Source organism: Camelus dromedarius, chromosome 24 (genome assembly GCF_036321535.1).
Source record: "Camelus dromedarius isolate mCamDro1 chromosome 24, mCamDro1.pat, whole genome shotgun sequence".
Lineage (NCBI taxonomy): Eukaryota > Metazoa > Chordata > Mammalia > Artiodactyla > Camelidae > Camelus > Camelus dromedarius.
This window is the reverse complement of record NC_087459.1, coordinates 26897144-26910941: the sequence shown is the minus strand read 5'-3', so window position 1 is coordinate 26910941 and position 13798 is coordinate 26897144. Positions and strand designations below refer to the sequence as shown.

The following is a 13798-nucleotide window of genomic DNA, read 5'->3' as shown; positions in this document are numbered from 1 at the left end:
TTAGCTGTCATCCCCATGCTGTACAGGAGCTCTTTTTCTGCCTCTTGGAGGGGAGGTAATTAGGTTTATTTATTGATTTACTTTTAATGGAGGTACTGGGGATTGAACCCAGGACCTCGTGCATGCTAGGCATGCGCTCTACCACTGAGCTTATACCCTCTCCCCTACATTAGCTCTTTATATCTTATTCATCTTATATAACTGAAACTTTGTACCCTTTGACCAATATCATCCTGTTTCCCACAACTCCAGCCTCTGCGCACCGGCATTCTGCTTTCTGTTTCTAAGAGTTCAGCTTTTGTAGGTTTCACAGATAAGCGAGGTCATGTGGTATTTCTCTTCCGGCCATCTTGCTTATTTCACTTAGCATAATGTCTTCCAGCTCCATCCATGCTGACTTATCTCTCACATGGGAATGTAAATGAGTACAGCCATTATGGAAAACAGAATGGAGGTTCCTCAAAAAATTAAAAATAGAACTACCTTAGGATCCAGCAGTCCCACTTCTGGGTATTTAGCCAAAGGGATTGAAATCAGGAGTGTGAAGAGGGATCTGCACCCCCACGTTCATTGCAGCCTTACCCACAGTCGCCAAGATAAGGAAACAACTTAAATATTCTTTGATGGATGGAGGAACATTTTCTTTAGGACACAAGGAGCAAGTAGAGAAGGCATAGCTGAGGATGGGTGGGGCAGTTGAGGGGAGCAGATCCCAGAGAGAGAGGTGTCTGGGTCATCTGGCAGAAAACAAGAGCACTAAACACAGCGTTCAGAACACACTAATCAATACATGAATTGGTGACTGTTATGTTTCCTATTGTTGTTTTTTCGTCTGTTGATTTTTGTACCTCACAGGTGTGACTTTGCAATATGTTCAGGCATTTATGCTTTTTTTTCTCATTTGTCCAAAATTTTATTTTGGGGGTGGGTGGGTAATGTTTTTGAAAAATGGGATAGTTTGGCAACTTTATACTCTTTTAAAGAACACTTTTAAAAGCAGTTTCATTCATTTTTATATGAAAAATTTTTTTTTGAATTTTAAGATAGCTATGACCCTTTTTCCTACAGCCATGTTTTTTGGGGAATTTTTGTTCTGTTTGTATTTCTATGTTTGGAATTGTGCCCAGTCTTGGGCTCAAGTGAATTGCCTCAAAGTCATTTGGTTGCAATGAATAATTCCACATACTGGATTATGAAGTAGTAAAATTTATGCCACCTAGGGTGACTTCTTTTTAGAAATTTGCACATATTTTAAAGTAGTTTTGTCTAACTTGTACCTTATTTTTTTATTTTTAATTTTTTTTAGTCGAGGTACTGGGCATTGAACCCAGGAGCTCATACTCTACCACCGAGCTATAACCCCCTTTATTATTTTTTAAAAATAAATTTTAGCATCAGCATGTCAGTGTCTGAGGTTTTTATTAGGATTGTATTAAATCTGCATAGATCAGTTTGGGCAGAATTGACAACTGAACAGTTTTGAGCCTTCCATTATACAAACATGGGATAGATAGCCCTTTATTATTTAGGTCTTTTTTTTTTTTAAGAAAGTTTTTATTTTTTGGGGGAGGAGGGGGAGGTAATTAGGTTTATTTATTTATTTTTAATGAAGGTACTGGGGATTGAACCCATGCATGCATGCACTCTACCACTGAGCTATTTCCCTCCCCCTCTTTGTTTTTTTTTTTTTTTTTTAATTCCTTCTCATCTGTAGATGCTGACTTCACTCACCCACTAACCCACAGCGTTAGTGTATGACCTGGTACTGCTCAAAGCACTTTTCACCAACTCTTCCCCACGACCTCACCTGGCACATTCTCTTTACAAACTACATTCCAGCTTTACAGATGAAGAAACCTGGGGTGGGACCATTGACTTGTGATTAAGCGGCAGAGGTCAGTTCAGTTCTAAGTCTGTCCCACTATAAAACCTTTCCCCTTAAACAGGACAGTTTACATCAGTTTTTTCATGATTTTTGCATTTAGGTGGCTTCTATAAAGCCATCATTAGAAAGAAAAAAATGTAAGTTCTAGTAAGTTTGAAGGCATATTTATCATTTTTGTATGCTTCTAGGAAAAAAATAAATGGAAATTTGAAATAAAGCGAAGTTTTAAAATTGGAACGAGAAAGAAAGGAGAATATCGGTCCTAAACTTTTCTCGGTGGCTTCGCCTCTAGCAACACTGGCAGGATGGGACCTATACAGGGCGAACTCCACTGGGTGACGCCAAGTTGCTGTCGCAGGCTGAGAAGGGACAAAAACAGCAACCGAAAACTTTCCATCAGTTCGCGCAGCGCTCTCAGGTGCGCGGGGCCCCGCGGCCCCGGTGTCTGCTGCCCCCGTGCGGTCGCGCCGCCGTCATGCACCCTCAAGGGAGCGCACGTTTTGAGGAATCTCCTAGGAGAGGGGCAGGGACTAGGGAATGGCGTCCCGTGGCGTTAGGCAAGGCAGCGGCTACGGATAATTGGGTTATCCCACCTGGTCCTTCCTGTTAGGGAGGGGACATATTGCCCAAGAACACCTAGCACAATAGTACATGGGTGGTGTTAAACCTAGATGTTGAGTAGCAAAGGGAAAGAGATGGAGGGCTCCCTGCTGAAGGATCCAAGCTGAGGGGCTCCTTCTCCAGCAGCTTCTGCTGCCCTCATGTCCAGACTAGCAGGTGGGGTCTCTGAGGCCATTACTCATTCATTCATTTATTAATTCAATTATGATTTCAATTACTTCATTATTAATCAATTTATTAATTAAAATATTTACAGAGCCCCTGCTCTGCACCCAGCACTGTTCTAGGCATGGGGCACAGCAGTGAACAAAATTCATGGTCACAGTCTTCAGAGGTGGCTTGACATGAAGGTCAGGAGGGAAGGTGATGGGGTGACTCTGGCCAGTGGGACCGCATAGCTGGGGTTGCTGTTCCCGAACTAGATTTGGGAGAAGTTTCACACTCCAGGGGAGGCTGACTTCTTGTTACTAGATTTCCAGCCATCTGTGTTCCTCCCTCCTGTGGTTCTGCAGCCACAGAAACACAGATAGGCCTTGCTATAATCTAGCTGGGGGACCAAGATGAGGGTTCTTGTCCAGGTATGGGATAGCTGACTGGAGCTGAGACTGAGACCTGGGCCTGGCATCCTAATGGGGCTTGAGAGGTACCCTGAGGGGTGGCTCCAGGGGCAGTGGGACAGAGTGAGGTCTCTACCACTCCAGCTCCTGCCCAGACCACATGGTCCAGGGAGTTTGGTCAATATGAGGTTAAGGATGATCAGCTCAGCCTTAGTGACAGTAAAATTCTGGATATGGCAGTGCTGGGACTTAAAAAAAAAACAAACAAAAGCCAATTGAATAATTTTGAAGATCTAACTGGCTTTATTTAATAATTCATGAATTGGGCAGCATCCCATCCAGCAAGTAAAAAGGTGCTCCAAGGAGATGCAAAAAATGGAAAGCTTTTATAGGCAGGAGGGTGGGACAAGGAAGTTATGACAGTGGATTATTTCAGGCAGGTTCATCTTCTCTTAGGGGAAGGCAGTGGGTCTTAGGCAGTTTACCTCAGACTGATTGTTTTAAAACCCCACTCCTGAGAGAGGCTGAAATCGCAGTTAGGTTAGGTATTAAGTCTTGGTGGGGCTTAGCACAAGTGACTCCATTTTGGGCTTGTTTATTTTTGACAATTTTCCCCTTTTGATCCCAGCTTAACTGAAAGATGAGATCAAAATTTAGGGCATTAGCACCACTCACCTACTGCTCTCTAGTTCTCCCAGCTTTTTTGCATTTTCTTTTTTGTTTGTTTGTTTGTTTGTTTGTTTTTTTGGAGGTGAGAGATAATTAGGTTTTGTTTTTTTTTTTTTTAGTGGAGGCGCTGGGGATTGAACTGAGCTATACCCTCCCCCTTCTCCCAGCTTTTTTGATGCTGCTTTTTTGCTGAATCTGTGTGGTACTCACAGGTCACCACTCCAGGCTTACAATTTTTTTGTCACTCATTCTCTTTGTTCCTTTTTTGAGGTCCAGTCTTAGGGATATTTACCTGGTGATTAATGGCTGTGAACACACGCCTAAAGCTTTTGAGAGAATGCAGAGCACAAGGGATATTATTATAATTCTAAGCAAGATAATTCCCAATGTTTAGAGTGTATTTGGGAGCTATGGGTCCCTAAGACCCAAACCAATGAAAATCAAATTAAGTCAAAAAAAGACCCCATTGAAGGAGCCACCTTTTTAACCCAAAGGGTTTGTTCAGTATCTTATGTAACTGGCTTTCAGCTTCCCCAGAAGTGTTAAGTCTAAGTACAGCAGGTGGTGTTGGCCACAGAACAACTCAGCTGAAAGGCCATCCTGTTATCAGAAACAACTTTGGCCAGAGAGTCTAAGGATCTTTGCTAAGTATAGCTAGTGTCTTAGCAACGGAATCTGCAATGTTTCAAGAGTTAAGGAGAGGTTTCTGATCATAACTCTCATAGTATTTACTGCTAAGTCAGAGGTCAGTCAGGTTCTTAGTGCATATGGGGTGAGAATCTTCTAGCCTGAAGTAAAAAGTTGTTCTAAATTCCAGAGGTTACCCTCCTAGCAATGGCCTGGGAGATAAGGGTGATGGCTTTATCTTTCTGGGCCAATGCCAGCATACAGGAAAGAAAGGGAAGGAGAGAGAGTTTTATGCTGAGTTAAAATATGAAATCTCGATTCAGCATCTTGAGTGGAAGCAGTCTCCACTGATGTTAGCTACATCTCTTCCTAGCCAATTTGGTGTCTCCAGTGTTTGTACCAATTTTGCAACTTCTTGGCTTCTGAGAGCTCTGTTAACAATAGCCTTTACTTGACCCAGACCGATGCCAGCTGGTAACCACCAACAATTCCCATAGAACTCTGGGAAAAAGCACTGAACCAGCAGACCTCAACAAATGAAGATGACAGACTGATTCCAAACAAATGGGGAACTTCAGTGGTCACAGCAGTTCCCAATGTGGAATCTGAGGAAGGATTCCAAACAAACGGGGAGCTACAGACTAAACCAGCGGCAGCTCTCAACATGGAATCTGGGGACACAAGCAAGGGCTGGGGTTTCCAAGCAAATGAGGTATCCTTGACCCCTGCCTCGCTTTACTTGTCTTCCCTCAGTCCTCTGTTGGGAAACAGTTCCCCATGGGTCTCCCATGTTTCTGCACAGGAATTGATTGCTTTTTGCTCTGGGTGATCTTTTCCAAGATGCCTGGAGCAACCTTGGAATACTCAACTTCTTCTCGTGCAAAGCCCAGGCATGGTCCAGCACGATCATGTCTCTCTCAGGAGCAAAAGGCAGACTTGCCTACTGCCCTTCATAAAAGATTTGGGTTCCCTAAATTCAGGGTTTCTTTTCCATAATACACCCCCTTGGTGTGCAGGTACCATGTGCCCCATTTCACGTCACCCTGTGGGATCTGGGACTCAAAGAACCAAGGCAAATACTTACAGTCTGGTTTACTGCCAGTGCTGTGAGGGATGCTTTGTCCGTCCTCTCTGACCCAGGAGTCTCGTGCCTTCCACTAGCATCCGAGACACTCCAGCAGGTTGATCGGTTAGCTGGCAAGTAGGGTACCTCTTGGACCTTTCACCATTCTTGACAGCTTCTAATCCTGTCAGGTCCACCTTCTAGGCACTTCTGGCATCTGCCCACTTCTCTCTATCCCCAGTGCCACAACCCCACTCCAGGCTCCATAGCCTCGTGCCTGGAGGCTTTACTGTTGTGGGTTCCTGTCGCTTCTCCCCTTCCCCCCAAGACCCTTCTCTGCCCTAGTCTAGCCTCCTCATGCAGTTGGAGGGACCGCTGTAAATCCCCCAATGGTCGGTCTCCAGTGCCTTGCTGCGTCGGCTCTTCAGGGGCTCCTATCATTTGATGGAATATTCCATGACCCGTGTAGCCCTTGCCGACCTCACCGCCTGCCTCGTGCCCCTCCCTCGTCCCACTGTATGCTCTAGTGATACCAAATTGTTGGAATCCTGCTGTTCCCTCTGCCTGGACCATCCTTCACACTTTCTTCTCTGGAAAACTCTGGAAACATCCTTCAAAACTTAGCTCAAGGAGGCCTGTCTGAAGCCCCAGCGACCCCTCAGGGCCATAGTGTCGGAGAATAGAGGGCAGGTGGGGGAAGGGCAACAGCCGAAGGCAGAGTGGAGGGACTTTGTTCGTTGCACCCTCCAGACCCTAGCTGTTGTTCTGGGGGAGGAAACAAATGGGTGAACAGGACTTGCCCCGGGCGAAGGTCTCCTTTGCCCTTTCAGGGATTCATTATGGCAGGTTGCCATGTACAGCTGGGCAGGTTGTATCCTGCACAAGGGTCCTTGCTGAGGGAGCCAGTGAGACTGAAATCATGCTGTGTGCAAGGGGGGGTCCAACAGAGAGGCCCTCTGCTCACAGGGCCCTGCGCTCACATGACCCTGTCTACCAGAGGACGTGTTTTTTAAAAATTTCTAGAAGGCTTGAGAACCTCATCCTGCAGGCCCTTGGGGATGTCTGCGGGGAACCAGACAGGAAAGCCGGTGGAGGACATGTTGTGATCAAGTGTCTGGGTTCTCCCAGAATTCTAAGCCTTTGACTCTGGTCCATGGCTTCAGAAACCTCTCTGGGATGCTCCAGGCAGCCTGTGGCCCTGAGGGATGTTGCTCAACAAATTGCCCTCTTTCCCTCAGGGAATGCCTCTTTCCGGGACACTCTGAGCCCTTTAGATCAGCATGTTTCCTTTCCCCTGCATCCTCTAACCCAGCCTCAGACCCCACGGACACATCTCTAAGATCTGAGCATCAAGGTCACAGCTGCACTGCTCTGCTTTGTGACTAGAGACCAACCTTTAGCAAAATGTGAGAAGAAAGAATGGGGGGTTTAGGTAGGAGCTTCCAGACTTGGGCAGCTGAAGTTTCCTTCTGCCTCTGAACATTCTGTCACCTGAGGCCCTGGAGGTAAAATGTCTATTTCTTAGGGCTTTGATCCTTCAGGATGTGGAAGGATGTGGGCAGGTACAGCATCCTCAAGCTGCTGCAGCTGCCTGTGCTGGGCCGGCCGGAGGTTCATGGAGTCGATGGCCCCTGGAGCAGACTCCGACAAGTAAGTGGACAGGCGGTGGAGGACCAAGACCCCAGTTTTTGTGCAGTGATGGGGCGGGGAGCAGGTGAAGAGGAGCCTTTTGTGGCAATTTGGTCCCCACGGTAACGTGGCCCCCACCCTGTGGTATCTGTGAGGTCACCCTGTCTTTCCCAACTGGAGGAGAGGTAGGAGGGCCAGACATGGAGGCCGTCCCTCCGATCAGATCCAGCCTCTCGGGGACTCTGCTGGTGGTAGTGAGGCTCTCCACACTGGTGAGTGGGGGTCAGGGGGCTGAGGGGCAGGGGCCGCCTCAGAGCTGCTGGACCCCCACCAACCTGTCCCTGCTGGTGGAACAAGCTGGACTAATCTGACAGCTCTCAGAAGCCCCATCCACAAGTCACAGTGCTAGAATTTTATCTGTAAAGGGTTCTGTGGGTTAAGCATGGCCCCTCCCATCTGTCTTTTTAAACAGGCAAATACTGACCACTGGGGCCATGTCTCTACATTACAACTCCTCAGTGGGCTGAGTTATCAGAAGAAGGTCCCCTGGGTCTGCTCCCATGGCAGGGAAAGGGGAGCTCACCCAGTGCGGTAGAGAGACAGACACAGTTGGACTGGAATCCTGACTGCTCCACTCTTTAGCTGTGTAACTTTAGACAAATTACGCCACCTCTCTGAGTCTGTTTCCGCTCCTATAACCGATCTTACAGGATCATGTGGGTTATAGTAGGTTTCTCTCCTTCCAGGTTCCAATATTATGAGCTAAGGTGTGGGTGCAGCTCCTGTTTCCTGCTTCCAGCTTTTTTTTAAAAAAATTATTATATCTTTTCCTGCTTCCATCTTTATTCCTCTCCTAGTTAGACCCCTGGACTCCCTACCTCTCCCAGCAAGGCTCCACCGTGATTCTGCCCACGGTGGGGCACACAACCAGCCCTAATGGCTGCCTCCCACACTGCCTCCTAGGGCTCCAGGTGGTCCTGTGACAGGGACAGTCGGGGTCCAGATTGGTGGGGTGGCGATGATTAGGGGCAGGAGGCTTTAGGGCTCTGATGAGGGGCTGTTTAGCCCCAGAACTCAAGTGAATCTTTCTCATTTACAGCCTCGTTCCCCATCAGAACCCACTCTTTCCCCCGGGGGATGGGAAACATATCTACCCTGTCGCCCAGGGCAGGAATCTGGACATCTTCCTGGGTCCCCCCCTTCACCCCTCACACTCAGTCGTTAATTCTGTCACTGCCCCCTGTGCCTCACATCTCCCTACCCCTAGCGGCCCTGGCCTTTGCCCCCAGCTGCCCTCATGACAGCAGGAGACAACAGGTATGAAGGAATCCCAGCCACCTAGGAGAGGGAGATGCCCTGGGTTCAAATCCTGCAGGATTAGAGGACTGAGGGGGATGGTCGTTCCTTATATAAGAATAATGAGGATGAAGATGATAACGATAATAAATCCACCTCCTTGAGCCTGGAGGTTTGTAAATAATCATTTAAATCCAAAGGAGAGAACATCTAACATAATATGAAATACGTTCTAAGGCTCCCTCCCGAGACTGGATCACTCGTGTGTGGGGGAAACTGAGGCCCTGAGAAGGGGAGGGCCCGGCCCAAGGTGGTCTGGCAGCCCCATCCCCATGATAAACCTTGGGATAATTAAAGTAAAATAAAATAAAATAGAAAACCAAAAACTCGGGACAAGTAGGGTTCTTGTCCCAAAGGAGGGGCAGTGGGTGGTGACTGTCTTGCTCCTCCTGCAGCTCCTTCAGAACCGGGCCCACCTCTACCATTTCCTGCTCCTTAAGATCATCCTCTTCAACCACTGGCTGTCGGGGCTGACCCAGGAGGCCCGGGGGTCCCGCCCGCCCCCCGAGCTTGCAGCCTGCCCCGTGGGGCGGGTCCTACGCGCTGGGCTGGCCCTGATGGAGGTGCCCGTGTGGCTGGTGCTGCGGACGCCCAGGCTGGCGTGGGCGGGCATGCGCGGCTGTGCCCGGGCCTCGGGCCTGGCCCCGCAGCGGCTGGGCCTGTCGGCGGCTGCCTGGACGGACCTGCTGCTGTCGTGTCTGCATGGCCTGATGCTGGCGGCCCTGATCCTGCTGCTGCTGGTCTGGAGACTGTGCCGGAAGGTGGGCGGCCTGGGCTGGCTGCTCAGGAAGGTGGGCGGGTGGGGTGAGGGCCGGGCTGGGGAGGGCAGGCCGGGGGCGCTGGGCGGGGCCAAGGCTGGGTGGGGGCCGGCGGCCTGGGGGTGCAGCCTGTGCGCTCCCGGTGGCCCCCTGCCCGTCCGCTGCCCCCTCCAGGCTCTGCTGGAGAACCGCGTGGTGCTGGACTTACTGGCGCTGCTGAAGCGTCTGTACCGGCGGGCCGAGAGCACAACCGCGCGCACCTCCTGGCACGTGGCCTACCTCGTCACCTGGACCACCTGCCTGGCCTCCCACCTGCTGCAGGCTGCCTTTGAGCACACAGCCCAGCTGGCCCAGGCCCAGGAGGCCGAGCCCCAGGAGGCCTCGGGGCTCTGGTCTGAGTCGCCACTCCCTGAGCCCTGGGCTCCCAAGGCTGGGCCAGTCCTGCCAGAGCCTGGGAACCCTGGAGAATAAATGTATCCCCGCCTGCCTCTCCTGTCTGGTCTGGCCTAGGAGCTCACTCTCCGTCCCTCTTCTGTACTGGGCGGGAGAGACGTGAGTGCGTGCACGCCTGCCCTAGGGCTGCCTCTGGGAAGGAAACCACATTCTATGATCACCTCATACGTGCCAAGTAACCATCTCAGACACTTGACACACGTAATTTTGTTTTGTAGCAACACAGGCATCAGGTTCAATCAGCTCCGTTTCTCTGACGAGAAAACTGAGCCTCAGAAAGTTGAACGTTCCCAAGTCCTGGGAGCGAGTCAGGGGAGAAGCCAGCACTGGGCCCTAGATGTTTTGTTTCCTAAAACTCCTAACTTTATCTTGGTCCAGGCCCCTGGTTCTCAAGATTGTTGATGCCCAACGCTTTAGGGGCGATGGGTAGTTAGAGACTCTGGCCTCTGGAGGGTGCTGGGGCCTCACATTTCAGAGATTTAAAAAATTCCTTTGAGAAGTTATTACTCCTGAGCCAGTCTGCAACTAGCCCATCCATCCACTCACACACTTGGCCACTCATTTTCCCACTCATCCATCCATCCATCCACCCACCCTCCTAACCATCCCTTAGCCTGTCTACCCATCTACCTATCCATCCACCCCCCACCCCCACTCACCCACAAATCCACCCATAGATCCATCTCCTCTAGGGAGAGGGAAACACGCAGTGTTTCAGCACTCAGCCCTGCTGCCCAGGTCCTGCTGGGGCGGGGCGGGGCTGATGTAGCCACGCAAGCTCAAGCTGCATGGGTCAGATTCCCCTAGACTCCACCCTTAGGTGAGAGATTCTGTGAGCAGAGGGGAAGGGATGGTTTCTTGGGAGTCAGTGATCACCCCTTACTCATTCCCATCTAGAGGGTGGTGTGAGCACGGGAAGACATTCCAGAGAGCTCTGCCCTGCTTTTTCCTTCTCAATTCTGGTTCCAAAGGGAAGTTAGGGCCGGATTCCTGCCCTGCCTCTCATATAAGCCTGCAGATGGCCCAGGGTGGGTATGGGGTGTGAACTTCCAGGCCCTTCTTCCAAGTCTGAGGAGCTGGCCCAAACCTGAGAGTTTCTCTAGAAGTGGAAATGTTGCGGGGAGATGTCTGAAGGGCTTCCATCTGGCTGACTAGGCAGAACACCTGCTGAGGAAGGCCCTGCAAGGCCCTGGCAAAGGGGTAAACACAACGCAGATTCCAGAACGCACACAGAGCATGCAGGGAAAGCTGAGTGCAGAAGTGTGTGAAGTTGGCCTGCTGCTGAAGGTAGGGGCTGAGGCAGTGGGAAGGAGGCCCCAGAGCAGGCCTGTGGAGCTGGATGGACCTTGAGCTGCCAGGGACCAAGCTGGGCTGGGGCTCGTGGGGCCTGGGCTGCTGGGAGGGAGCTGATGGAGAAGGGCCTCAAAGGCCAAGAGGGGAGGGGGTGGATGGCAAGTACCTGCACACAGGGAGAGAGGACAGGAGCCAAGATGGAGCTGAGGGCTAGGCTGGAGGCTGGGACCAGGGACAAGTCTCTCACAGCCCTGGGCAGAAAGTCGGTATTTTTTCCTTCTACTAAAAAAAAAATTTATTCTTCAATTGAAGTATAGTCAGTTGCAGTGTATCAATTTCTGGTGTACAGCATAATGTTTCAGTCATACATATATTCATTTTCATATTCTTTTTCCTTTTTAAAAAATATTTTTAAATATTTTAAAAATATTTTATATTTATTTATTTTTTTGTTTGGGGGGAGGTAATTAGGTCTATTTATTTATTTTTAGAGGAGGTACTGGGGATTGAACCCAGGATCATGTGCATGCTAAGCATGCACTCTACCACTTGAGCTACACCCTCCCCACTTCATATTCTTTTTCATTATAGGTTACTACAAGATAGTAAATATAGTTCCCTGTGCTCTACAGAAGAAATTTGTTTTTTTTAATCTATTTTACATATAGTTGTTAGTATTTGCAAATCTTGAACTCCCAGTTTATCCCTTCTCACCCCCCAATTTTTTTTAATTACCAAAAAATAGATGTTAAGGTAGAAATGTTTCCTGCTTTTCTGGTTCTAAACTTGAGAGAAACAGGGTCAGCTGTGTGTGGCATACCCTTCCAGCCATGATTCTTTACATACATGCAAACCTGAATGGCTGCACCCAATACACCAGTAGATTGTGCTGAGGGATTTCTGATTATACTATACAGATATGTATCGCTAGGCAAATTGCATTTTGAATTTGACAATATGCCTCCCACCCATTTCCAAGTCAGTCCACATGGATGCCTTGTCCTTTCTGATGGCTGCGTTGAGGTCTTCTGGGTCACCTTCTGCTTTCAGTATTTCCAACGAAGTAGCTCTGAAGCATGGTATGGGGTGGGCCTTGGAAGAATTGCCTGGGGAGGGGATGGAGGGGTGCAGGTTGGAGGTGGCCCTGGCCCTGGGGAGCTCCTCTCTGACCCTCCACGTGCTATACTCCCACCCCTCCTGCTCATCCCTGTGGGTCTTGGGCTGAGACCTTACAAGGCTAGAGTGAGCACAGGCAGAAGGGACCAGGGCTGGAGCAGGAGCTGGGGGCAAATAGGTCATGGGCCCAGCCTGCCAGAGGGAGAGGGCCTAGCCAGGGCCCTGGACCAGGGGTAGTGTGGAGCTAGGGGACCAGCTGGGGCTTAGGGACCCTGCTGTCCTGGGCATGCCCACCTGCTCCACTCGCCCCTCGAACAGTTGGCACCAAGATCTTTGGCTGTTGGTGATGATGAGTCTGCAACTTTTAAAGGCCTAGACCCCTACTCTCCACACTGGGGCTCTGTAGGTGGCACTCTCGTGTGGCTGTGCCCTGGGTTAAGTGCCCACTTAAGTGCCCACTTAAGACTTCAGAGCCTTGAAGGCAGAGGAGGGCTGGGAGCAGGCCTGGAAGCCTTCCTAAAGGAGGTGGCAATTGAATGAGGCCTGGAAGAGAGGAATGGACTGCAGCTGAGGGAAAGGCCCCACATCTGGCCCTCGCTGTGTGAACTTTGTCAGGTTCCTCCATTCTCGGTAGTTGGGTTTCCTCAGCCACCATTGCTGATCTGTGCCCAGGGCAGATCTAGGCTGGGTCCTAGGACACAGGCTGACACCTGAGTTGGGGCAACCTGAGCAGGGGGAATCCTGTGAGAGGAGATAGGCCTCCTGGACACCCCTGCTAGGAGGTGGTCTCGAGCTGGAGAGGAGGGGGCCGGCCTGTGCAGCTCTGTTGGATGGAGTCCCTACGCAAGCTGAGATCTGACTCCATTACGCTTACACTTCCAGATCCTGAACATAAGTCCCCCTGGGCCTTCCAGGGGCCTTGGCATCGCGGGGCTGGAGCTTGGGAGGAAGGAGGAGGATGTGAATCTGCTCTTGACTTCTCCTCACAGGCAGTGGGAAGATCAGAGGCCTTGGGGTCAGAGAGCCTCGGGTTTGAATCCTGGATCCACAACCTTCTGTCTCTGTGACCTCCTTAACCCTGTGAGCCTCAGTTTCCCCACCTGCCACCAGGTACAACCATAGCCTTGGGCCTCACAGGGCTGACACGAGGTCTGTGCAGGAGTGGCACCCACTCCAGGCCTGGTGTGGGAGGCACTGGGAACCCCAGCTCCCTCTCTCTGGCCTCAGGCCTTCCCAGGGGCCACAGGGTCCTTGTTTTGAGGCCGAGAGGGAGGGTGGTCAGTCCATCTGTCTCAGGCCTGTGAGTGTGGAGGGGCCCTGGCCTGCTGGAGGAAAACAAGTTGGGGGCGATGGCGGGAGGGCTGCGGGCAGGGTGGGGGGAACTGGCTGCAGGGCTGGCCAGCAGCTCCACGCAATCTGTCTGCTATGCAGTCCGGGGCCTGGCCTGTATTTATTTATGCTGAGCGTGTATTTATATCAGCCCCTTTCTCATTAATAGGGCAGGAAATGGCTGGAATTGTTACATACCTGGCGGCCCAGGGGTCCTGCTCGGCCAAGACACACAGGGCCCTGGCTGCCCAGCCATGATTGTGAGGGGCCCCCTCCTCAGTCCCAGGCCTGTCTCTGGCCTTTCATTGACCCCCCCCCTTGCATCGAGCACCCCTTCTCCTTCCTTGAGCTCCTAGCCCTCCCAGGCGTCCACTGCCCTGGGAGTGGGGCTCACTTTCAGGCCTCTCCCTGTGCCCCAGCTCCTGACCCCACCCCCACCCCA

General features: G+C 50.8%; 1 protein-coding gene across 1 annotated transcript; it reads left to right on the top strand.

Moving 5' to 3' along the window:
- The first annotated feature begins 7251 nt into the window (after nucleotides 1–7251).
- Nucleotides 7252–9667, top strand: TMEM270 (transmembrane protein 270). Its single transcript, XM_064478161.1, has 3 exons — nucleotides 7252–7323; nucleotides 8803–9198; nucleotides 9340–9667. The coding sequence occupies exons 1-3, from the start codon at nucleotides 7252–7254 to the stop codon at nucleotides 9634–9636; spliced, it is 765 nt and encodes a 254-aa protein (XP_064334231.1). The 3' UTR covers nucleotides 9637–9667.
- Nucleotides 9668–13798: the final 4131 nt, after the last annotated feature.